The sequence below is a fragment of the Serinus canaria genome, chromosome 2, assembly GCF_022539315.1.
Source record: "Serinus canaria isolate serCan28SL12 chromosome 2, serCan2020, whole genome shotgun sequence".
NCBI classification, from domain to species: domain Eukaryota; kingdom Metazoa; phylum Chordata; class Aves; order Passeriformes; family Fringillidae; genus Serinus; species Serinus canaria.
In genome coordinates, this window is record NC_066315.1 from 130,835,721 (window position 1) to 130,862,524 (window position 26,804).

Below are 26,804 nucleotides of genomic sequence, written 5' to 3' on the forward strand. Positions count from 1 at the left end.
ATCAAGATTAACCTGGTAACTTTTAATCCCAGTAAAGTGTATGTAAACCTAGAAAATACTTACACTGTGCTTACAGGTGCAGCTCAATCAAGAAAAAGCCACATAAGCTTCTCTCACGTTGACTGCGCAAGTGTAACATTAATATCTGAATACAATTTCATTACTTTCCGAGATCCTCAGTACTTGACAGGGATATGACACTTCGAAAATCAGTGTCAATTTCCCTGTAACTATTTCAGTTTCACACCAAGTATCCACAAATGCTGTAGTTAGTCTGAATACCATGGATGCACACTTCCCTGGGAATGGGGAATACAAGAGCATCATCACTTCATCACTTTGGACTTTTCCACAAGCTGAGCTGTAGTGGAAACAAGGGCTTTCCACATAAATAAAACTATTCCAAAAGGTCAGCTCTTAAAGAAGTTTTTAACACCTTTTGCTCTAAGTCTGGGGACCATCTACGTTAAGCTATCTCCAGAGTTCCAGTCAGGAACAGTCAGAAAGCTCAGGCACCTAAGAGTTATAAACTAATTAATTAGAGCAATCTTAAAATCAGGTATGGAGTATTCAATCTCAAGTTCCCTAAAATGAACTAAATACCTAAATGTGCACTAAAAATTTCCGTAACAGAAATACACTTTCATACTGAATTTCTGTCTAGTACTGTCATTCCTTTTAAAGGTATAGGAAGACAGATGACATGTAATCTACACCAAAGGTAGTTGAAAAGTCCATTCATAAAACTTTTATTCCACTTACATCAACTTAATACACATGTTCTGAACAGTTATGCTTGGATTGTTCATGAAAATTTCATAAGACATTAAACAAAGCTAGCCATCATCTCAAGTTATTTCCCTGTTAACTATTTTTACAGCACATGCATGTTAGGCAAGTATCAAAAAAAAATCACAAAAGCAAAAAACCTAAAAAAGTTAAATACATGGGTTTTTGTTTTACTGCTGTGCTCGATATACAGTGTCATTATGAATATCAAGCAATTCATTTTTACTGCATCTTTACTTGTACATTTGTTCTTAGGTTGCTTAAACCATTTAAATACAAATAAAATGTGTAGCAAAAATAATGAAAGCAACAGCAGGTAACTTTACAAATAATGGAATGTGAACCGTTTCTCTGTCCTTCTCTAGAGAAAGCTGACTGGGTTATCGAACTGTCTTAAGGAACACTTCAGCTGCAATCAAAGATGTACACTTGATTGGAATATTCCACAGATGTCACATGTTCCCCTGACATGCAATATCTATGGGACATCAGTTTATTCACAGCCATGTGTGCTCCAGCTTGGATATTCAGACTAACTACACCTGTGGCTGCAACATTGATTATCCCTTTTTTCCATCGTGACAGACCAATATGCAAGCAGTCATCTTTGCCTGACATAGAAAGCTGTTTTAACACTGGCCTTGTGGGAAGCCACAATGTACCAAAAGTACTATGCCAAACATGTAAAACTTGTATAAAAATTTCACAACCCTATATTGGCCACCTCAGATGAAAACAGATAAATTCCCCAAATGTTAACTGGCTCTATTCCCCTAATATTAAACAAAACCACATGGGAAATATAGAAATCCAAATAGAAGTAACATAAACCTGTCAAATCGTAAACAAAAACTATTTGTGGGACAGCATGGATGACAAATGGTCTACTGTTTAAATTTTAGAATGAGGCAGATGGAAGTTGGAAGGCTGGTTAATTCTCCCCTCCTTCTCCTGCTTCGGCTTCATCTCCCTGGGTATCCGATGTCCACAACTGTTTAGGAAAGAAAACAGAGTAACAGGCACATTATTATACATTTATTACTAACAATTAGTAAGCAATTTTTAGAAATAAGGTCTATGTCTTAATAATAGCAACTTCTAACAGGTCCTACTAAGCACTACGGAGAAAGAAAAGGCACACAGTAACACGAATCTATTTCTTGGCTATGGCAAGATGGAAATGCAGTTCTAGGCAACCCAACCCTACACTGCATTTAATGAGCAAGTTTATAAACAGTCGAAACCCAAGTATCTTACTCACAGGGCTCACTAAAATACAACTAACAAGCAGGCAAGAATCAGACCTACTGAGCAGTTAAATGAGAATCAGGAACTAACAGCAATTTCTTTCTCCTCAAGCAAGTTTTACATGCCTTTCTGAAGGAAAATCTTCAGTAAAATTATCTCTCCACCTCCAATGCTACAGCAAATTATTACTTTTTCTTCAGAACATGCATCTGGAGGTTTTCTCTGGTTTTTTTTAACCCCAAAATATTTCATCAAAATCTCTACCCCCTGGCTCTGTTCAGTTAGTTGTGCTCCCCTTTAGCAACTTTCAGAACACTGAGCTGCCAACTTGGCAGGCAGGACAAAGATGGAAGAAAACCAGGCTAAGCATGCACTATGCACAAAATGCCATTTTCAGCTCCATAAAATCATACTAAGCAACCATATATCAAGATTAAGTACCAGCTAAGGAAACTGAGCATCAGTTCCAGAGCAACAGTCAGTGCCAAGAAATTATTTTGTGAACCAAATATCTCCATGCTGGCTGCTTCCAAACTATTCCCAGGCCAATATGATTTGTCATCTCTCACTTTATGGAGTTAGAGAAGCATTAACCAAATCTTATGCTCTATAGTATAATGTGGTAAAACATAAAACCATCTAATTCTCTCTACTGTCAGTGCTATACCAATGAAGTCTTACAGAATGCCTTTATTTTTAAATCCATCATAAGAAACATTTCATGCTTTCAGGAGCAGAAGGCAACAATGAAGCCTGTACAAGACCAGCAGCCTTGTCCTTGCTCTGAACATAATGCATGGTATCTGCACTTAATCCTCCTTGCTGAAGGCATTAAGCAACAAGTTATTTTACTGAGGATAACAGCACACCAATAGTCTGTTTCTAGACCTGCACTGCAATCTTTACTACATTATTATACTACTACATTAGTCCCAAATTCAGTGCTATTCTTGTAAGGAGAATCAGTAAGAACAATTCTATCGTATTTTATCAGAATTCAGAGGTTTCTATCCTAAATCATCACCCCTAGAATACAGTCACCACAGTCATTTAGGATGGAAAAGACCTTCAAGATCATCAAGTCCAACCATTAATAGTGCCAAGTCCACCATGTCCCCAAATACTACATCTATACAAATTAAATACTTTCAGGGATGGTGACTCAACACTTCCCTGGGCCACCTTGCTTGACAACACTTTTAGTGATGAAAATTTTCCTCATGTCCAATCTAAAATACACATTCATTAACACAAAAGGGCCTGAGTGCTATGAAAGGGGCATTACCAATTTTACCAACTGAGACACCGAGATCAGTTTAACCAATCTGCTCAGGGTGGGAGGGAAACGCTTAGGAAGAAGGACTGCCTTTTATTTAATAAAAGAAAACAAAATTTCTTAACAAAGAAATTATCTAGCAATTCCAGTAAAACAGATATTGATGATATGTTGAACAGCCCTCTGAACACTTCTCTGCCTTCAGTCCCCACAAAGAATGAACAGACTTCTTCAGCCATTCAAGAATCGAGGTAAAACAACCAACAACAAAGGAAAGTGCTACTTCACAGAACTGATCAACATGCTAAATCACTGTCTAAAGCCCACCTACCTCAGACTTCACCATGTGCATAACTAGCAAAACAGACCTTTTTTACACTTATGAAATTCACTGTAGCCTTTGTCAGTCACACACATATCAGAAATTATTTTCTGCCTCAAGAAGTTCTGGATAAACATGGAATCAATGCACTCATACAGATCACACTAAGCGTTTAAGGCAAGGCACATCACTCATTCAAGAACATGGAATCTTCAATCTGCTTGCAGCTTTCTCCTTCCAATGGAAAGCTCACATCTATTATCAGGCCTACTCCCCTAATTCACACACTATAGTAGCTTAGTCTGACTTTTGTTCTTGTGTGAAACAATTTGCTTTCCAACTACTACGACAAGCTTTACATTATTTTTACTGGGAAGTTAGCAATTAAAGTCAGCTTCTCTCCTGTTTCAAAACCACTCATTCAGAGGGCATCTCTTGAGCAATCCCACTCAAGGGGACAGTACACAGACACTGAGAGCAATGCCAACCCCTCTATCTGTCTCCAATACAGAGGTTGAGAAATCACTTCCATTTGTTTTGTAAGCAACAAATGGAACAATAACAAGTAGTTTTTCAAGCAGTGTTAAGTTGCCATTCCCATGGAAAAGGCTCCAAAAGATGAAAGAAATTAAATGTTAGATGCAAAAGCAGAAAGTATGGCCACTCCAATTTTTTACAACTGCACAATTTTACTTGTAGTTATTTTTAAAGCAGTGCAGCTATTTTGCAAAGGTCTCTGATATCAGAAGCACAAAGTGTTAAGAAGGGGCTACATGTGGCAACAAGAAGTGTTTCTTATTTTTTCATTTCTTGCTTGCAGCTCTTCTCCACACAGACCAAGGAGTGAACTAAGCCATCTAATTAAACTCTTGCATGTTTGCTCACATTTAAGTTTCATTTGCTTTAGATGTTTATCTATCTTTGTCAGTTTTAAAGTTCAGAGTACGATAAAAAAATCCCACACACAAGATCAAGATTTTGATTATTCTGACAACACACAGCACAGCTGTGAGTCCAAGGAGGAAAAAGCAAAACAAAATTAATTAATTAAGACAGTTATGTTACAACTACAGTTGAAATAGCCTGGCTAGCATCGATTTCCAATTCAGCTTTACAAAATTAATGCCAAACAAAAAACCTCTAAACCACAAGTCCTTAAATGGACTTGCTAGCTGCTAGCTTTGTTTCCAGTTTTCATGTAGAATCTCTTCCTTGCAGATACATCAATGCAGGATAAGCTATATGAAATCTGACACAAACTTTAAAGAGGCAAATGCAACTGTATTCTCAAATGCTGCTTAACACTGTGTAGTAGGTTTGATAGTCACAGTTCAGACTCATCATTTAAACATGCCAGATTCCTTGAATAAAATAACCCAAAAGATGTGGGTAATTTGTCAGAAAATCATGTTAATTAGCATTAAAAAACCCCAAGAAAAACAACCAAAACAAAACAAGAAAAAAAAAAAAAAACGCAACAAACTAGGCAAGAAAAAAATTTAGCTCAGAAGGATGATGTACTATAGACTTGTTTCTGAGTGACAGACACAGCTCCATGGCCAAGAACAAAAAGGACACCTTGAAGTGCCAGAAGACCAATCCTGTAATCTATTTGCAAGCTTTGATGATACTCACTGTCAAATTGTCTCTCAGTAACTGCATTATTAGCGTGCTGTCTTTGTATGACTCTTCACTTAATGTATCAAGTTCAGCAATTGCTTCATCAAAAGCCTAGTGTTATAAAAACAAACAACTCCATTAGCCATGTGACAAAAGGTTATGCAAATAATTTAAATGGAATTTCCCCCTCTTTGACTTACCGTTTTTGCAAGGGAACAGGCCTTCTCCGGGGAATTGAGAATCTCATAATAGAACACAGAGAAGTTCAGAGCCAGACCTAATCTGATGGGATGTGTTGGTTGCATCTCCTTTTTACTGATTTCAAAAGCTTCTTGATATGCCTGTTGTGATTGCTCCACTATCCCTTTGGGGGAAAAACAAACACAAACAAAACCCACAACAAGTAAGTAAATCACACACTCTGTGCAGACATACAATCAGGACTGTGTTCACACTTGCACGAAGAAACCATGTCAGGAGTGAACGCCTGTGAATGAGCACTTTACCTAACAAGTGTCTATTTAATGAAGATTTTATTAAATTGCATTTTCAAATTATTATAAAGGAAGGAAGCTGTTACTGACCAAATCAGGTTTGAGTCTCTTCCCAATGCTCCATGACTACTTGAATTTACAAATGTTTGCAGCAGTTTTGTAGCACATAAGACAAAACCCACTATCTACTTGATACAGTACCACAGTTTCAATGTCTTTAAAGACTGCAGTAGCCACATTTTAGTCACAGGAAACACTGATGACCTTTGCCTGTCATGCTGAACCCTTTCAGTAACAGTCATCTATGAGTCTCCATTCAAACTGCTCAGCAAGGATAGCGTGGCACACCTCAAATCAAATTAAATATGTATTTTTAAAAGCTTCTAACATAGTTCTATTTCCAGTGCATATATGGAAAGCATTGTTACCAAACTTAGAAGTCCTAGTACCTCTAAACTTTGAAGGGAGAAAAATGAATAATTTGGCTCCTTTATTTTAGAGATTAATCTCTCGTCACTCTTAATGGGTTCAGTTGTACAAGTTATTAACACTTGGCAAAAACCAGCAACTACAATGTGTATATGAAGATTGAAGAGCTCAACAGCTTCCTTTCTCACTGAAGGCACGTGAACCTAGAGCAGGTTCTGCCTGCACAAGTCAGAGATCACGGCCCAAGACGGCCCACAAGCTGCAGGGGCCAGGGAGGCGCCGCAGGCTGAGCACAAAGGGGCGTTTGTTCCTCAGCTCACCACCAGCATCTGAGAAAAAGGTGGGCAGAAAGTCATCCAATTCAGATGCAAAAAGGATTCCAACCCTAACATTTCTAGATCAAACCAGAAATGAATCCAGCCTGATGTTTGCAAGAGTGCAGTCACACGTATTCAAAAACATAGAAAGGAATTTTAAGGTAAAGATTCAAAAATACAGCAGGATTTAGGTAAGGAGTTTTCAGACTTCAAGTGTGAAAACAACTGAATACTAATGCTCAGGATGTCTATGCAATCACCATTTGTTCACCTTTAGATAGCCACAAAAATTAAAGCATCATATTGTTCTCTTCCACATGGAAGAGTGAGGACATGCACTGCACAGTTCATCAACAGTGCTCTCTCTGCACTCACCACTAACAATGGAATGCTTCAGATCAAACAGCTGCCCTAATGTCTTGAAAATGACCAGAAGTTAGTTCTTCTCTACAGTTGAGAAGAACTAGGTTTACTGCAAGTTAAATTTAGAAATTGTGAGCAATGTTTAACTCCTCTCATAAAGGAAAAGCCTTAGAAAATGGTGCTGTTGATGAAAAGCAAAACAAGCAGAATGAAAAACAAGTAACTTCAGGAAATGAAGCCTCGAGTTTTATTTTCTAGTAATTTTTTTAACATAATTTCAAAGCAAAAAGTGTATTTTTTCTCCCTATTTGAGAAAACAGTTACCTTTTGAGCAACAATTCAGAGCACTTAGTGCATAATTTTATGTTTTCTGTTAATTTTTAAACCAGTCACACAGTATAAAAAAGTTTTTAACCTTGAATTATTTACGAAGTGCAGCTCCAAAATTAAGGGATAAAATACAGTGGCTACCTGCTTGACATTCCTGTCTGCTAGACTGCCATAAGGAAGCCTCATCCAATAAAATAAATAATGTGGTTTATGAAGATAAAAATCCAATTCCTAGTATTGGGAGCTTTATATTGTGCTGTATTTACTGCAAACAGCTGGAAGAATAGCGTCCAACTCAAAAGCCATTCTTTCCTACACAAAAATTATCAACTGCTCTTCTTCAAGGTCACAGAAAACACAGAGGAAGAACATGTGAGGAGAGGGATGAATTGAAAAAATGGAAACCCACCACAAACTGCTCAGCCAGGAGACTGGGTTAAATAAAAATAAACTTTAAAAGCACTTTTTAAACAAAGATTTTCACAGTCTAACTTTAGAACCTGTAAATTAATCCTCAACAGAAAAAGAAACTTGGGGACTCAAAATATTGTACCTCCTATGCATGTGAACAGAATCTCTAAAATTACTAAAGGAAAACATGGTAACTTCTCTATAACAGATCTAAAGTACTGGTAACACATACAATCCTGCAGTCACCAAGACTGGCTCAGTTTGCCTGCAGTTAACATCAGAAATCAAATCCAGCCTTACATACTAAGTATGAGGATCTCTGTGTAACTCCCTATTACCCAGCATGCTGGGAAAACTGGGCTTCAGTGTGTAATGTGGATATAACACATGCCAGTAAAGCAGACACATCTATCCCCTTGAAATTATTCCATGTCTGTTCCACATCTATGCCAAGCTCAATCTAGTCTGAGGTCCCACAGCCATCATTCTGTGCCATGCTAGGGGGTTTGGCCACAGGCTGCAGGTGCTGCAGGGCAGAGCGGGCCGGCACAGCTCAGTGCTCCTCACCCCCGAGGGTTCCTGCATCCCCAGTCCCTGCAGGCTCAGGGCAGCCCAAGGCAGTCTGACACACCAGGCTGGCTCCGTGCTGGTGTGCTGCTCCTCAGGGCACACTGCCAGCAGCCCTGAAGTGGCTCCAGGAAACAGCCTGGCACTGTTTGCAGTGAGCTGGATCTTGCTAATGCATTGCTCTGAACTGAAGGGGACTCTGCACGGAGCCAGCAATGCTGTTAGGGTGTCTCCCACCACAGCAGGTAAGGAACTCAAAATGCTGAGTACCTAATATTAACTTTTTAAACTAAAATTAGGTGAAGGCAACTTCCCTACAATTGTGACAAGCTGCTTATATGAAAATGTAAGAAATTTGAGGAAATTGAAGACATTTGGACATTAAACTACCATGGTTACAGAAGAAACTTTCCTAACAGTAACATTAGTGTTATTAAATCTTTTCTCTTCTGGGTTGTTTCTAGTCTCTTTGGTCACAGAACCTATACAGACTTTTTATATTCTGTAGAAATGCAGGAGGAATGGCAAGAGTAAGTCTAAGAGGTAAAACCCCTAAGATTCAGCCAGACAGAAATGCATAAACCAGTACTTCAGTGGTAAACCAGATACATGCATGTGGAAGTTGGAGACAATTTCAAGATTTTGTGACTCAGTGTCTGTTTTGTGCCTCCATTGGCATGTACGTGGACATTTCTGTGACTCATTTGAAAGCCAACGATCTATGATTTTCCTTCAGAAAACAGGAAGCCTACTACTAAAGAAATTTACATGCAAATCAGAATTACTCTAAAATTATGGTTGTGTCACTACCTCACCAAAAGCAGTCTAACTGGACAATGTTTATCCAAAGCTGACATACAATACCTTTCTTGTCATCTCCGGCAGCAACCTCAGCCAAGTAACGGTAGTAGTCTCCTTTCATTTTCAAATAGAAAACTTTGCTTTCTGCTTGCGAAGCATTAGGGATCAAGAACTTTTCCAAAAGAGACTAAAAGGGAAACAAAGAACACAGTGTTTTGAACATATGCTGAAGCAACAATTCAATTATATTTCAATTTATTTCAAAGTCAAGACAGCTTCACTTCTTGCTTATTTTCTTCACATCCTACATAGCACAGCTAGAGAACGTGTTCTGGATTCCAAATCTAGATATAAAAGGAATGCTGCATTGTGTGCCTTGATGGGGAGGAGGAGGCTGTGTCAATTTAGCAGATGAGTTTTATATGACCAAAGGATGGCTTTCTATAAATCACTATACAGAATTCTGGCAGAAATAAGGTAGTCCAAAGACTCTGGGCAGAGGGTATACCATGGAAGAAAGCTTGCATCCACAAAATACAATAAAAGGATTTGATATCATCAGTTGCCAAATCAGAGACCTAATTATTTTACATACACAGGCAATAAATAAGCTTCCTTAGCCCATCTCCCATTAACTTTAATGCTCCACTGGCACTCCCAGCAAGAAACCACAAGGTGAACCTGTATTCTTGCATTTCCAGACAGCTAACAATCTGACATTCAGCTCTGTAGCACCTCTATCTGACTTTATGTGCTGTCCTAACAGGTATTTCCATTATCTTCCAAAGCAATATAGCTCTCTAAAGTCACTCTATCAAATCCTCCCCATGGGCTGACTTTTAAGACCAGGTTTTTCTAGATTATTCTAACTGCTTGTTAACATAGCAAGTTAAATAGCTGAGGCAGTCATGAAATCTATCAAGAATTCTATTATGATGAAAAAAAAGAGGAAAAAAATCACTAGCTCCAACACATTCAGTCAAATTAAGGTACAAGCTTGTCAAACTTTGCGATATTGAGTACTTGAAGTCAGACTCTAAAACAAAAGCCAGCTATTTAAAAATCAAAAAAGGTACAGCATGCCTGAATAGTCAGAATTCAATCAGAAGCTGTTACATATACTTGGTGAAGGCTATGCAGGAAATTTTTTAAAAGAGGTTTTAGTACAGATTTTTGGCCATTTTTTCCCCATATAAATTAGATGACTGACACTGCAGTTTTGCTCTACTTTTTTAGTTTTTATTTCCAAGGATACCACAGAAACAGAGAAACTAATTTAGTTCCAACTCACAGAAAAGATTGCGGCTTTACAGCACTCTCCTCTCAAGGCCATCCAGCAGGTTAAATGAATGTATTACAGAACATACTCCTTCGACAGGCTGCAACTACTGCACTGTGACATGGACACCTGTGGTACCTGCTCTGCCTAGGAGGCTATTAAGCTACAGAAAAATGTAATTCACAGAAATAGCAAGAAGAGCAAATCTGGTCTTGGTTTTTGTTTTGGTTGCTTTTTTGTTTAATCAAAGTACTGCTAATTCATTTATATGAATAATGAATATTTATTGGTAGACTCAAACTTGCATGACACTCCTCAAAATGAAGCAACCCATCACAGCATCTCTCTCATTTCTATTGCAGCAGACAGATAATAAAGAAATCAGGCCGTCAGACATGAAAGTCGGACAAGGTTCAGCCATGCCTATCCTACACTGAGATAAAAACCTGCAAGTGAACTTTCCTTAGTGGCTTCAACATAGCAGATTTATTTGTTAACTTTAATATTAGGCCTTTCCAGTACTGCAAGGCTTGGTATATAACATCATTTTATAACCACACAGGGAGACACTGAAAAATCCTGCATGTCCTCACTTCCCATCCAAATGACAGCAGAGACAATTCTTTGGCAACAGAAGGAACTCAATACATGCCAGTCAGCAGCAGAAGTATTTTCTGGAGACAGTCAAAAGGGCTGCTGAGCTGCCTCATGCCAAAGGCACCCTTCTGAGGGCATCCCACCATGCCAGGAGAAGGGTTCAGAGCCAGCTCTGTCCCAGTAAGGCTGGGATGTAGCAGGAGGCCAGCAGGTTTATGGGTCACCTCAGCTCTCTGTGACTCCTTACACACTCTGTCCTCACCACTAGAGAGCTTCAAGGTTTGCAGCTATGACATTTTTGTGAGTGCCAAGGACCTCAGTGACAACTGAAGGTTACCAGCTACTGAGAACAAGGCTCCTTTTATCAGTTTTTCTCTGTGAGACTTCAATTATGCCAGGTGTGTCAGTTTGCACATATGCTTCTGGCACCGTGGGGAGTTGCCCTTCTTCTGCATCCACCATTAACTGGCCAGAACAAAGTATTTTTAGTGATGCCAGACACAGAAATTATTTCTCATCCCTACAGAAGGTCATTTAATTAAAATGTACAGCTCTACTCACTCACACAGCAGGAACCAAGCTCCAAGATTTAAACTTCACTTAGATCACAAATGAGGTGAAGTTGTTTGCAAACTGAATGGGTGAATTGCACCAGTAGACAGATAGGAAGAAAGACTACTAATTATATTTTAAACGTACCAACACCAGCAGGGCAAAAGGAGCTTGAATGCTGTAAATCTTGTACTGCAAGAAGTTCTAAAGCCATGTTGAATTTCAAAGACTGATGAATTGAGAAAATCCCTTTGAACAGCTATTCACAGAATACAGCCAATGCAGAGACTCCAACTCAAACTGCAATGGGAGCTTACTCATATTTGGATGAAAGAGTCTATTCTATACAAACAACACGTAGGACTGGTGTGCCACGTATCTCTGGAAGAATTTTATTTATGCTAAATACTTCATAAACAGCAACAATAAACCCAGCAAGCAGATGAATATTTAAAAGCTAGCATGTGAAATGATTGAAAGGAGATCGCTACCCTATTATTTATTTCGTCGTATAAATTCAGTTTCTTCTGTTTGTATTAGTCCATTTATTTCAGGATCTATTTTCTTTTCCTGGCAGAAGTAGACACAGAGCAGTCCTTTAAAGTTAGCCTAAAGATTCAGGGTACCCAGATTTATCCTATAGAGTGGCTGTGGAAGCATAACCTGCATGGACATGGAATGGCTACAGAAAGCCAGACAGGTAAGACCAACGAAACTACTAACCTTTTAAAGTTCAATTACAGAAGATAGCAGAATCAAAAGCACAACAAATGTAACAATTTGTTATCTGCCAACACATCAGCTTATGGGGAATACTGTTTATCTTGTGGATTTTTCTCATAGCTTTAACTATGAGGCATCTCTGGAGGATACATTTTTTTCCTCAAGGAGGAATATCTAGGTATTTAAGTTCTATTGATAGACTGTTTGTGCATAGCTTAAGTAGTACTAGCAATACAAGGCCACCTTCTCTCCCCTTAACCAGTTGATAAGAGCTGATCAGTATACAGGCCACTGAAGTATAGAGCTGATCACCCTACAGGCCACTGAAGTGGGAGCAGCTAGTCCAAGACTGGATCAGTGAGGTGATCTGTATTTACTAGGCTGATGTGATCAGCATCACTGCAATGCATACAGCACCCTGACAACTGCAGTCCATACAGCCCATGTCTATTATTACATTTTATGTAGTTAAGGTCTCATGCTTGTTCATGTTCTTTGCTACCACGTGGAACTCCCATCCAGGCTGGATATAAACTAACACATGGGCAGTTAACTACAGCATCTTCATCAGCATCTGATCGGAACAGTTTTCTGAACAAAACTAAACAGTCCCTGCCTTTGAAACCCCCCCAAGGACACAGCAGTAGTTGTCAGAGCATTTAATTTGACAGCAAGAATCTAACTGCTGTGATACAAACCATACCACTGTAGTCAACTAGGCAGATGCAACAGCACTTTAGAGCACTTTTCAGCCCAAACCTGTAACACCTTGTACAAGCGCTTCTAGCACTTTTTCTAAGTTTTTTCAGAAAGATTTAATGGGAACTACTTTTTTTAAAAAAAGGATGTACTAAATCTGAATATCAACTCTTACTAATATGCTGGCTGCTCAAAGATCAGGCTTCAGCACTTCACACCTGCAGTTCTGGCTGTGACTAAGCCAACAGCTTTCTGCCTCTCTGGACTGGCCAACAAACAAGCTCAAATTCAGGAGATGTCAGCTGTGCTCACACACACCATGGGTAGGATTTGGTACGTTCACTCACTCTCAGCAAGTACTAAAGAAAAGTCTTTGTCTCCAAAGACATACCAGAAACTGTCTGGACACAACTTGAATGATCCTAATGGTGACCTTCAATTCTGGCTTATTTTAAACACTGAACTGGAGAGAGATTGACTTCCTTCATTCTCACACATATTCTACTGTCTGAACAGGATACAGTCAACAGGTGACAACATGAAGTACATCACATTTTGAGCCACTCTGATGAAAGGCTTTTCATCGAGGCTTCTGTGGTTTTGCAAGTCTGAAAGGTTGAGGGTTATCAGACTTAGGAATGTGAAAGAAGCCTAACAAGTATTTACCAATAAACCCCAATAGCCAACCTTCTCCTAAAATTCTGCCTGCTTCTTACTGCAAGAGGACATGCTTCAGTTGTCCAGCTGTGCTAAGGCCTGCAGTTGAAGAGAGGAAGCCAACACAAAGACTTGAAGAGTCCTTTCCTGACACTTGAAGCCTAAAGCTACTCTTGTTTTAAAAGCATTTGCATCCTTGGCAAATGACGTCTGTGGGCCAGAAATCTATTCCCAAATGCACCATAAGAACATAAAATTAATTTTATTTTAATGCTCAGTTTTGCCTCATTGCTTCTAGTTCAGTGCTTATTTCCTTTTATTAAAGGCTTGGTCTCAGTACATGTCATTGCCTAGAAACTTTAGGTAATTATTAATGCACTAGAGATGATTGCATCAACATCTCCATTTTCTATTTATATATTTCCCTTTAGACAAGAAGGAAAATAAGAACAATCATCAGATTCTAGGAAAATGTAGTAGCAATTAGTGGATAATGCACAGTTAAAGAACTGGGAATGAGAAGCCTTATTTTAAATATGGAAAAATTAATTATTAAGATATCAAATTGAATAAAAACACTAGAACTATAGGAGAAATAAAAAGATATTATTCTCGCACAGAAGAACCAAGGTGCAGAATGGGAAAACTCAAAAGAGAATACACTGATAAACTTCAGGTACTTTAAATACCATCAGTTCTTCTCTGAAATAACCTGGCTTTTTGTTTAATAAATAAGCAGCCTTTTTGTTTTCATGCAGTATCGAAGGACACCTAATGATAGTTATGTTTTTTCTAATTTTGAGAATAAATTACACAAAAGTACTAGCTGAACTTCAACTCACTTGTCACCCACCCATGGTATATGACATAAGGATAAAGATGACACAGAACTCTTGTTTTTTAAATTCATTGAAGACATGAAAGAAGCTGTATTTTTTTTAAGCTCAGCTTGACACTAATTTAATATTTAATGACAACAGCCTGGTATTTTCACGATTTAAGTAGCATCCTTCTCCAAGATGTTGTAAGAACATGAGAGGGATCATACTGGCTGACAGGACCCCTCTGTCCGCCAACCTCAACACTGCCCAAGAGAGGATGCCACTAGAAAAACCAACACGAACAAAGCAAGAAAGTCTCATGCTTCTCTTAGCCTCCACCAATGCCCAGGGATTTCCTGAGCCAGATGTGGTTTCTCTGGAGGTAATAACCTTTAAAAGGCTTCTTGTCCACATTCCACACATTGTTCAAAGTCCCATTACATCAAAACCTCCTTAATACCCACAATGAACCAGAGAAGAAGCTGCAGATTCCTGTGTACCTGTACATGAGTATTACTTTTGTCTTTAAACTACTTCTCAGTTTCATTTTAAAAAAAGAAAATACTCCTATTAATTCCCATTAGAAGCTAGCAAGTGATTTTCCACATGAGGATTAAGGAAGTTATGAGCTATAAAACAACACATGCCATTAGCTGCACTACACAGACTGGCACACACACTACAGAAGGTTTAATTAAACCATTTGTGGACAGTCATTTTATTTACACACATCCATCTGATTGTTGGAGAAATAGACAAGTAATTGCATTTTTAAGAGGTATATTTTTAGACAATCCCTTCCCAAACCCTGTTTTGACCCAGGCTTACTATGCTGCTCCTGATTACAGCTCTGCCCAGAGTTTGGGATTAAGGGCTCTGTAACTGCTGCCTCACGGGTGACCTCCATCCCTCTTGTGAAAACCAAAAGGACTGTTCTCAGCCTTCTACTCCAGCCAAAAGTGACACTACAGTTTAAAGTCACCTATAGAATTCTCTCTACTAGTTTGCTCACTAGAACAGGAATACAAGAAAAGCTGCCAATATTAGTGGCTGCTGAGGCACTGGAGATCTCTGCTGAAACACCTGCTGAAGAAGGAAACCAGCCTGCTGCCTGTTCTCAGTACCAGTTGTTCTTTCTTCCCATCCAACTGGCTGCCTATAGAAAAAGCAGCAGAAGTTTGGAAAAGGTGACAACGCTGGCTGGAAGCAATGAAGCGAGAAGCACGACCCTCAGCAGGGGAGGAATTCAGAATTTGGGACAGTGAATCTTAAAGGAGGATGGAAGAATTTGACTGTGGAGTACTTTGCAGTGTTTATGCAACAGGGGAGATGTGGAATTGCTAAGAGCAGGAGAAAGGTACACTTGATTAGCAGGTTTGCTGTAATCAATCTGGTGAAGATCTAGAAAGGAAATGAGCAGAGGAAAAGAAGTCTGAGAAGTAAGACAGTAACTGAAAAAAAAAAAGATCTAAAAGGACTGATGGACAGAAGAAAATCCCACATGACAGAAACAATGGCAAGAAATCTTAAGTTTATACATAAAAGTACTACTAAACCAGCCTAAATGTGCTCTCTTAGAAAAGAGAACAAAAGCAGCATCACTATAGGCAGGTGAAGGAAACATGGAAGAAGTAGAACACCCCGAAAAATCATCTTCGTGCTGAGACGTATGCTGGGGGAGAGATAAACGTCAGTTAGAAGTAGGTGCAGGCACAAAAATGCATACAGGGTGCTTGGCATGGACACACCACTGGTCAGCAAAAAAGAAACAAACAGCACCTGAGGCAATGAGGAGCAGCATCTCAGTTCACACTATAACAGCCGTACATGTAGCTCCCTTAGCAGATTTGTCTTCCCCAACTTAGACTACACCATGTCCTTTACTAGTTTTTTCTACTTTTTGCTTTCCAATTAGTGTTTATGGCATGGGAGGTAAGTGTGCCTCATATCAGGATACGCTCCTGAGATAATTCAAAAGACTCCTCAGGTGTTTCCTGCCAATCATTATTGTTTTCTACCAAAGCATGCCTAACAAACATGATAGTGAGGGAACCAAATTCTGAAGCACAGGCAAAAATACTTCCCCAATTTAGTAACCTGCTCTCAGGAAACTCACATGGAAGGCATCAGCTGTAAAGATACGTAATAGAAAAACATTAAGATTAAAGTCTGAAATAGTTTTGAGGCATCGCTATAGATCTTAATAGTTTCCACTGAGGATCAAAGTCAGTGTGTAATTTTTACCTGGCCTTTTTTTCTCAGCATTACCTCATTAAACTGCTTCTTGAATATTGGGGACTTGCATCAAAATAAAACTGTACCAGATGCATCAATCCTTATTCTTTTCACAACATCCTCTATGAAACCTGAGATAATAAAAAACTGAAACCAACTGAGTTGGGTGAGAATTTCTGCCCAGGATGTAGGTCTCAGCTACAGCTACTGCAGCTGTACTCCAAACCAGAACACATCTTAAGACTCCACAGTTTTGGTCTCCAAACAAATACTAATAAAACTCCCCATAAATATGATGCAACACTTTTTAGCCTTGCACTGAAATAGAAGCAGGAGCCATTTATCTTTTAGCAGCTTGCACTCTGAGCAGATTTCAAACCTCCTAAAGCAGAATATGGACTGACTATAGCACTATGGATCACTACAGCACACAGTGTTAAGAACATTTTATTAGGAGAAATGCCATTTTAGCAAAGTAGACTGCACTAGGAGAAAATGACCAGTTGAAAGATCAGACTACTTTTGTTGAATCTTATGTAACATAACCACAAAGGGCAATATCCAGAAAAAACCCCACCACCAACAAAAACCAACTGACACCTTTTCTCAGCCTCATGTGAGCTGCCTTACAGAATCACGAAGTCAAGTAGGTTGGAAAAGACCTCTGAGATCATTGAGTCCAACATATTATACCTAATAAAAAAAATTAAGAATTTACTGCTGGTCTCAACAGAACATGACTTCTTATTACTTCTCATTGAGGAGGCATTGCCAATCTTCTGTCAGATTTCAAGAAAAATAATCCACTGCACAAGAGTTAACATTCAGTAAAACAAAAAGGGAGTTTAAGAAATATTTACAATCTTAATTCTCTTCAATCAACTTCAATAGCACAAGCTTTCTCAAGCTATTTAAAAATGGTAGTCAACTACTGCCTGAATGGACAACCAGCTTCAGAGGCAGGAGCTGATGTGTGCCCACAGCAAAGTACAAGTAAAGCGTTTGAGAACCTGTTTGAGAAACGCACTTCTGTCACGTGCACCATAACGAGACAGAAGTTTCCAGATAAAACCAGAGATAGTGCAGTATTTGTACAGATGTGCAGAGATAATGCATTAACGTTCATATTCTAAATTTTATGTTTCTACCATGTACAGCTTCCTCAGGCACAAGAAGAAGCTGACACATTAGCAATGCAGTGTTTCTGCTTTTTAGATTTCTAAGCAACCAACTAGTGAAACAAATACAATTACCAGCTTCACAAAATTGCAAGTACATGCAATGAAGTTCTTCCTTCAGCAGCACAAAGAAGATGAAGAGTTACCTGTCACAGGTGACTAAACTATCAACTTACTTTATTTTGTTGTTTAGAACTGAGCATCAGCAGTAGGTACATAAAGTACATAAGAACAATGAAGGCTGCTGTCAAATAAATCAAGTGTTACTTCGATGCTTTGGAACAGTATAAGTACTCTGTACCTTTTCACTGTAAACCAAAGCAAAATATTAAACATTAATGCCAAATGAAATTAGTACAGCGGGCTAGTGGTTATAATAAAGGTTTCTCCTACTTGCAATAAATGCAAGAGGATGCAGATACGTGTATATATGTGTTTACACATGTGCAAGCATAGTTAATGTAAGAAGTAGCTGCATTTATGCAGAGCACCTTAGCTGATTTTATGATGAATGGGAGCATTAAACATACGTGTCAACATTATGGATACTCTTCTTGCTAAGATTAGAATAAATTAAAAACAACACAAGTAATCTCATATTTAAACTGATCCATGAATGATGATTTAATTATCAAAGATTCAACAGTTTTGCAACAGTCTAATCACTTACAAAAGTAAAGGAAATTACTCTAGCTTAGGCACTGCTTTCACTGCAGGTAACCAATAAAAACCAAACCAACAACTCAAACCAAAATAAAATAACAACAGCCCAAAAAAACCCCAAACCTGAAAGGGTGTAGCTACAATCAGGGAAGTGAGTGAAATGAGGTTGATATAATTTGCCTCTGCTTCCTACCTTCAATACATATGAGCAATGATATCAACCAAACCCTTACTGAAAAAAGCCAAACTTGGAGAGTTAAACAAAAGCTTAAATTATAAGTTCGCAAATCCTGGTTACATTTTGCTCTGCAATATATAAAAGTTCATTCACAGAAGCATTTGTGAACCAGAGTAATCACATGTTTTCACATATGTCACTCACACCTTACCAATTACTATCTTTTTGTGCAAATTTTAACAGCTTCAGATGACATCTGGTGATCTATGTCCAGGTTTGAGCTCCACAGCACAAGAAAAACAAAGGTATACTGAAAAGACTATGGGGCTGGAGCACCTGAGGTACAAGGTAAGGCTGAGAGAGACGGGTTTCTTCAGCCCAAAGAATTCCAGCAGATCCTACTGCTGTGTACAGCTGCCTAGAGACGATGGAATCAGACTCTTCCTTGAGGTCTACAGTGACATCACAGGAGGCAGCAGTTCTCAAGTTGGAACTTGAGAAGCTCTGATTACATGCAAGTATTCTTTCCTTAACAACATGAACAAATATTAAGACAGGCTGCCCAGAGAGGCTGTGGAATCTCCATGCTTAAAGATAATAAAAATGTGACTGACAAGGCCGTGAAGAAAGTGATCAAACTAGATTTGTTCTGACCAGAGTTGAACACAATGACCTCCCTTCTAACCTCAATTCTTTGGGGCACCTAACTCCCAGATTTCAACACATTAATCACCCCTTTCTGTGACTGACATTTCTGCAAATTGAAGATTCTACAAATTTCTCCCCTTTTTTTCTGAAAAAAATGACACAGATCTCAAAGTGCAATAAAAAATAAAAAATGAAGCAAGCCTGAAGGAATCACAGAACTGAAGGTAGTGATTTTCAGTCAGAACACAATTTTCTGTTAGTAGCCGATATCATCATAGCAAGAAGGTTGTATGGTCACCTCAGTCTACAGGTTAGCTGTGCACTTTAACTCTCAGGAGGACACACTGAGCATACAGTGGTTGAGTTTTAAAAAGACAATTCTCACATGTGCATGTCAAAAACCATAGGGCTTCCTGTAGGAGAGAAGACCAAATTTCCTAACCCTGTCATTAAGAATTATTAAACATTTTATAGAACTTAACACAGTAACTTATTAGATGTTTGCAGGCAACTAGAAAATAGTTCCACAGTAATTTGAGAATGATGGCAAAAGGCATTAATTCTGTGGTATGCTCTTTAAAAAGCCATTTAGATGCACTCGGAATGGAATTACACTCCCCTCCCCAGTGAACTGCAGCCCCATGACAGTTTATTAAACATTCTACTCCCCCTCTCAAACAATATACATAAAGAAATGTAAACCTAAAATCACTAATCTGAGACATAACTGAACCTTCTGCTCTCACAAAAAGTGAAGCATCCGTAACAAGTGCAAAGAAATCTCCAATATGAGCACACAAGGAATATGTTTTTATGCTTCTGAGGGTGAAATTTGGAAGAAATAATGAAGTGAAGAAAGCAAACAATTCATCTTACTGGAAGGTCCTAAACAACACCATCAACCTGCTGCTTTTCTGGCAGGAAAGGAGTGGGGGGAAAAGTGCTGAGTAGCACCAATGTGTAACAGTAACTCCAGAAGGCTGAAGGGCAGCCAAGGTTTGCAGAAGTTCTCCAGACCTTAACAACTAAAAGGGAAAATAAATGGTGAAAGGGTGCTTGGGCACTGCCAGAGGAGATTTACTTAGGGCATTTCTGCAGTGGAACTTGGAGGGGGAAGACTGGGCATCGGGCAAGAACATGGGAACAGTCACATCCTGTGCACGTGGAGGACATGCAGGGACTCCAGCAGTATGTGCCAGCTTAGGGAAGAGTGCAACTGTCTGGAATTATATCCATACTAATGTGAAGATAGCCAGTCATGTTTTCAATTAATAGTTTACAGTTAGCTCATGTAAGAGACTTCCTGAAAGCTACCAGAGCTCTGAGAACTTCTAACATACAAGCAGCGCAGGGTGTTAACTATTCAAAGACCTCTCTATTCTCCTCTGTACTTCAGAACCCTTGTCAGCTGAAAATTCAGCTTACTGCAGATTTAATTTGAATCACTTTAGTTACAACTCACTTCTCTGCTAACAGCAGTTTAAAGAAAATCCACACCTGTTATACTATTAACGATTTTTATTATGGAAATGACAAATGAAAGATGACTTCAGATCATTATACTGGTACTTTAGACAGACCCTCCTTTCTACTATAAAAACTTTATCAGAACATGAAGCACACACTGAGCTAACATGAGGAAAAATATTTAACTAAAAGCCTAATTTCCTGTATCAAGTGAAAATTTTCTATAATATTCAAAGCACTTTTCAGATGCTCAAGTATGGCAATGTACTTCCTTACACAGAGCATCACACACTATATTACTATTGAAGAATTTGGAAATATAGTCTTCATTGCCACAGTCCAAGGAACTTGTACTACACTCAACATGTCACAATTATTTGATGTTTACCAGCACTAACCAGACCAACTCCAAACTAGAGCTGGTTATATTACCCTTTAATATATTTAAATGCGTATCTGTCAGAACTGGTGATGGAACAAGATATTTAAGGTGTCTCTTCTTTATACAGCAGCACTCTGAGGCTGCAGGAAACAAGAGGATGAGTTCAACTCTTTTGCAGAGTTGTAGAGGTACTCCATGGCAGGCTGAAGAAAGAGATTCAGGAAGCAGCAAGAAGGCAGATGCTGTCTTCCTGTTGCAAGGTCAGTGTAAAGGGGAAAAACAAACATTCGGACCTGATCACCTAACTATTAACAATTTTATTATTGGGCCCAAGAGGGATGAAGCAAAAAAGAAGTTTGTCATTAACTGCTCCTACTCTCTCTGTAAATTAGAAGAAGAGGTGGAAACAAAGCCCAAGCAGAGTTTAGTATACTTGGTATCTACAGGATTAGAAGAGCTATTTCTTCCAGTACACTAGATTTCATTCCAATAAATGAGGGAAGAGAGCAGGAAGCTGCAGAGGAGCCAGCTTTGGCCACACTCTTCTAGTCACAAACACATTCTCTAAATTGCTTTCTTCCCTTCAACACTGAAGTTAGGAAGGCAGTCATACTCAGCTGTGATGTAACACCCCTGGGCACTAAACATTATTTAAGACACTAGCAGACAACTGAAGACACAACAACAGCTCAAACAGAGCCACAGCCACAATAAAAGATAAAAAAGTTGCAGAGCTGCTTTTGTACTCTAATTCATAAAGCTCATGATTAACAGTTTTGAAAGTTTAACATTTCAGGTCTTATTAATAGCATACTTCACACCAATTAAGATTAGGTAAGCCTCACTTTTCACTTCTGTAAACAGTTATAGATTAGATTATGCTGCATAAGAATTAGAGATCTTCTGAAAAAAACCCCAAAAACTAAACCAAACCCTAGTTCTACATTTGCATGAAACATTGTACAGACTCCTGTGTTCATGTTTAATAAGTGAATCTTACCACAGTTATTTTTTTCTCGGATAATTCAATAGTCAGCCACATTTCTAGGTAAGAATGAACATGCATAGGATACTTCAAGAAAGAAAACAAGTGTATAGCTTTAAATGTAAATCTAAATCTTCAATGTAATTGGCAACATCAAAAGTTGTACATGTCATCTGAAGGTATTTTTAAATCCTAGACTTTCAATACAAAAGTTTTAATTTTTTTCTTTTTAAATGCAAGTCTAAAAAAGTAGGTTTTTTACTGTTAATCACTGCTTAAGGCATTGTTTCTTCTGGATAGTAATTTTTCTTTAATGTATTAAGAAAAATTGGACTGGTGATGATAAAAATTAGTCAGTCATTAGCTTTCTTAAAAATAGTAGCATGTCAAGAACAGTAACTTCTTTGAATTATATATATGTCTCATTAACACAAAGAAATTCAAGTCCATTTTGACATTCAGAAGATTAAACAAGACTCTCCACCCACATTCCTACCCTCCCAGGCACTCTAGCTGCTGCAGCAAACTCAAAAGCTGGGTTTTGTTTCAGTTTTTGAATTGAGCATGCACAATAAAAGCTAGTTTTACCTTAACCTGGTTTCCATTATCATACAAAAAATTAATTGCAAACACTAAATTCTTCTAAGGTTCCTAAGCTCAGACTTAATTAAAGTAATTTCTTAAACCAAAACGTAGCTTACAAAAGAATTTCAGACCCTGAACTGAAAGCATCCACCCCCACTCCAACTTCCCCATTAGTAAAATACTTAAAGAAAGAAATAACCAATTAGAATGCCAGATTTGGATCCTCATTTCCTTGGCTTGAATAGATGAGCCACCACTTTACAACACAAGTATTAGCAAATCAGTTCTTTCCTATGAGTAAGTTCTGCATTTCTTTTCAGAGTAGAAGTTAGAGTTATCCTTACACTAGATAACAAAACATAGAAAACTGGGTGTGTTACAATAACCATAGCAGACAGCTGAACTAGAAGCCAAGAGTCAGTTACCCATGCTGACTCTTACAAACCCATGGAGAACCAGCCTTCTAGAAGCTATCTCCACCAGTATCATTCAGTTATCTCATACATCAAGCAAAATTTATGCTATTCATTGGTCTTAACATTCATATGGTATCAGACCTTCAGGCACTTAGCTATTTAAGACTTCCCTCATGTTGCACATCATTCTGTCACCTGCAGGTGATCCCTTGTCACATATGGGAAGACATCCAGCAGTGTCCACAGTGCAGCGGACAACTCTACTGCTGACATAAGCTCTACCTCACAAGTGGCTGTAGGACTTAACAGCTGCTTCTTGAGTGCTCAATGAAGCACCACAGGAGTGTGCAGTTGAAAAAAACCTCACAATCTGGAATAAGCATTTGGAAGAGGTTTGGATTTCATAAACCAGTCTCCCAGTGAAAATACAGTGTTGCTTGCTGTACACATGCACATATTAACATAACTACAAGTCTCAGAAAATGCCTAACTTGTACACCCTTTGAGTTTGCTACAAAAAACAATTAAGTTTAAGCAGGTATCACAGCATTTCTACTGCCTCTTCCTGCAAGCAATTTTCTGCACGGCTGAGTCATAACTAACATTACATCATCTTACCCAGGGAGGGGCACAATTTCCGTAGAGTAAGAACTACCTCTTACAACCACAGCAGCATATTAAAACTGCAGAAATCGAAGACATCTTAGGATACAAATACTGCATTAAAGGGGAAGGGGTACTGGGGGAGGAGAAACCCCCAAACTAAACCTGTAAACAGTTCAGTCTCAGGGAAATATATTAACCTTTCATAATTACTACTTTACATACAATAATACTTCTACATGCCTCCTAGTTTATTAGCATTCATAACTATAATTTGTATATAAATAAGCAGCACATTAGAGGGAAAGAAAAATTCAGATTTTTTTTAAACCTTATTGTCAGAAATAGCGTAGGAGACCACAGCTTTACTGACAGACTAGAAATAGTCCCAGAGGGTCCAGCACCATTTACTCTGCAACTCTAAGTAAAAATGGATCAACAGTTTCATTATTTCTCACCAGCACATCGTTGCAGATGTCTCTTAGCTCAGTCTCAATTTTCTCTCTGTATTCTCGAGCCATCTGCTGTTTTTTCTCAGCGCCTTCCGTCTTTTGTTCAATACTTGAGACGACTCTCCAAGATGACCTACGGGCTCCTACAACATTTTTATAGGCAACAGAGAGAAGATTCCTCTCTTCATTGGACAACTCAGCTCCTTGCTCAGTCACAGATTTCATGCAACTTGCCATGTCATCATATCTTTCAGCCTGCTCAGCCAGTTTGGCCTTCTGCACCAGCTCATTTTTATCCATGCTGATATTTCTGAAGAGGAAAAATAGTGAGGCATTATTCAGACATTGGTCAAGGACAAAGGTGTTTTAACTTCATAGGCAGAGCAAGGTGTATTCTCTAGACTGGAACTGTAAGAGATACAACTGAAATCCAGCACACAGAGCATACTAGCAGCACTGGCTGCTCAAACACATGGACAGTTAAAGTCACTGATTCCTCATGAAAAATTGTAAACTTTTAGAAGCATGTTATTTTAATAAACACAAACAAAAGCATCAAAAAGTGAACCAAACCCAAATAATTTCTTCTATCTTATGCATAAAAATGATCCCAATTCTTGCCACCACTCTTTCATGAGACTACATTATCAGTGCAGCAAAACTGACAAAAGAAAATATCCAATAGTAAGCTTTCCACAGGAGACAACCAAATAAAGGCTGGACAAAGAATACCAAGCAGCATTTTGAGCCTTAACAGAATCAGTTACATGCAGAGGTACTTCACATAAACATCTGCAAATCAAATCCCACACTGGATGTTAAAAAGTCATAGTGCAACAAATATTTAAATTGTGAGTTGTACATGTCCCCACAACACTAACTCCCTTTCCCCAAATGGGAATCCCCATTATGGGATGTTCTGTGTCAGGTATTGCTGCTCTGCCCAGGAGGCTGTGCCTTCACAGACAAAAGAAAATTTTACTAATTAAAAATAAGACCTGAACATCAGTATTTCAGATAGCACAACTTGGCAGAAATGCTTCATAATCTGTCCTATCAGCACTTATTTTTTTTTTTTTTAAATCAAACTCTGCTAAGCAGAGGTATTGAGAAATTTTTTTTTACACAGGAAGAAAAAATACTTCTCCCTCACCCCCCATCCTTCCGTGTATCCTAACTTGATCATTTGGAGGAAGTGGTAATGTGCTTTGGGGATACATTATCTTTTAAAGTTTAACAAGATGATTAAAGCATGAACCACTTTTGGTCATGAGTGCTTTATCTATTTCTGTATGTTCCACACACACAGAACACATCCAATCAAACATTTTCATTTTTAACCACTTTTGCCATTTTTCGTGACGTGAGGAGAAACAATAGCAGGGCTATGTTCTGTCTTTGGGAATAAATTAAGCACATGCTAACATTCCAGGTGACTGCAAGTTTTAATGGCTCCCGTCCCCAACAGGAGGCTCAAACCCGGCGTCCGTTCGCGAACGGCCGTTGAAGAACTTGCCCACACCGCGCGCGGCGGGGTTAAGGAGCCATTTTAAAGCGAAGCGTATGGCGGTGGTTAGTTACCGCTCGGCATGACCGGGGCAAACGTGGTCGCAACGACGGCCCTGCAGCCGGTCCCAGGGGCACCGCAGGCTGCCGCGGCAGCATCCCCGGGCGGGCAAGCCGCCCGCCGCCCCCGCGGGCTGGGCGCTGCCGCGGCTCCGGCTCGGCGAGCGCGGTGACAGCAGAAAATGGAGCGGCCCGGGGGCGGGCGGAGCGGAGGGCGGGGCGGGCGGGCGGCCCCGGGGCGCTGCGGCCGCCCCTCCCTTCCTCCCTCCCTCCCCGCGCCGCGCCCGCTGCGGGGACACCGAGCGCCGCGCCCGCCGCCTTTGTCACGGCGGGTGGGCGCCGGAGCCCGGCCCGCCCCGATCCCGCTCCCCTCCGCCCAGCGCCCCCGCGGGAGAGTGCCGCGTCCCCGCCCCGGAATAGGGAAAGCCCGCGGGTCCATCCCCGGGGGATTCGGCGCGGGGGAGGGGGAGCGGCGGAGGAGGAGTCCCCTCCAGTCCCGGGGGAGCCACCGCTCTCGCCCGGACCCCTCGGCCGGGGCGGGGAAGATGGGCGGGGGGGGAGGGGAAGGGGGGAGGCCTGGGCGTTGAGAGGGGGAGTTGGGGGGGGCCTGGGCGGAGGATGGGAAGCGAGCGCGGCCGAGGGGCGGCCACCCCGAATCTTCTGCGCCCGGGCAGGGCTCCCAAAGGGAGACCACACCCGGCAGGGCCCGCCGCCCGCGCCCCGGCCCCCGCTCGGAGGGGGCGGCGCTCCCCTCCCTGCGGGCACGGGGTCACCCTCACCTGCCGCCCCCTCCGCCGGTGCTTCTCCCTTTTTGCCCGGCAGAGAAAGGCCCCCGTCGCCCCGCGCAGCGGCCCCCGCTCCTCGTTCCCTCCCCGCTGAGTCGCGCCGGGGGGAGCAGGGCGATGTCCCCCGGCCGCTCCGCTCAGTGCTCACGAACTGCCGCGTGCCGGAGGAGCCGGTTCCGGACGGCGGCCCCGTTACCTGTGCGCGACGGACGGGCGTGCACGGGTGCGTCGGTGCGAGCAGGCGGCCGGCGCGGACTGTGCGGCTCTGGCGCTCGCGGCGCTGCAGCCTCGCTCCCACCCTCCCTCTCCCGGCGCCGCGCACGGGGCGTCTCCACCAATCACCGCGCCGCTCTTCGCGGGCCGCGC

General features: G+C 40.4%; 1 protein-coding gene across 2 annotated transcripts; it reads right to left on the reverse strand.

Annotated features, from left to right (window-relative positions):
* Positions 1 to 733: 733 nt before the first annotated feature.
* On the reverse strand, positions 734 to 26,780 carry YWHAZ (tyrosine 3-monooxygenase/tryptophan 5-monooxygenase activation protein zeta). Of its 2 annotated transcripts, none has more exons than XM_030237433.2 (6): positions 26,635 to 26,780; positions 24,094 to 24,397; positions 9,031 to 9,154; positions 5,456 to 5,619; positions 5,271 to 5,366; positions 734 to 1,780 (listed from the first exon to the last, which is right to left on the reverse strand). In XM_030237433.2, exons 2-6 carry the CDS (start codon positions 24,385 to 24,387, stop codon positions 1,721 to 1,723), a joined length of 738 nt encoding a protein of 245 aa, XP_030093293.1. In that variant the 5' UTR covers positions 24,388 to 24,397; positions 26,635 to 26,780; the 3' UTR covers positions 734 to 1,720. The 2 variants fall into 2 exon arrangements, with proteins under 2 accessions (XP_030093293.1, XP_030093299.1); XM_030237439.2 differs by lacking the exon at positions 26,635 to 26,780 and adding an exon at positions 26,433 to 26,564.
* Between the last annotated feature and the right edge of the window lie 24 nt (positions 26,781 to 26,804).

Bases quoted from the DNA above. Each gene is read 5' to 3' on its own strand.
- YWHAZ (XM_030237433.2), bottom strand. From the start codon at position 24,387: ATGGATAAAAATGAGCTGGTGCAGAAGGCCAAACTGGCTGAGCAGGCT. The intron at 5,367-5,455 runs GTAAGTCAAAGA...TTATAACACTAG, and splicing joins CCTGTTCCCTTGCAAAAACG to GCTTTTGATGAAGCAATTGC. The intron at 1,781-5,270 runs GTGAGTATCATC...TTTCCTAAACAG, and splicing joins TACTGAGAGACAATTTGACA to TTGTGGACATCGGATACCCA.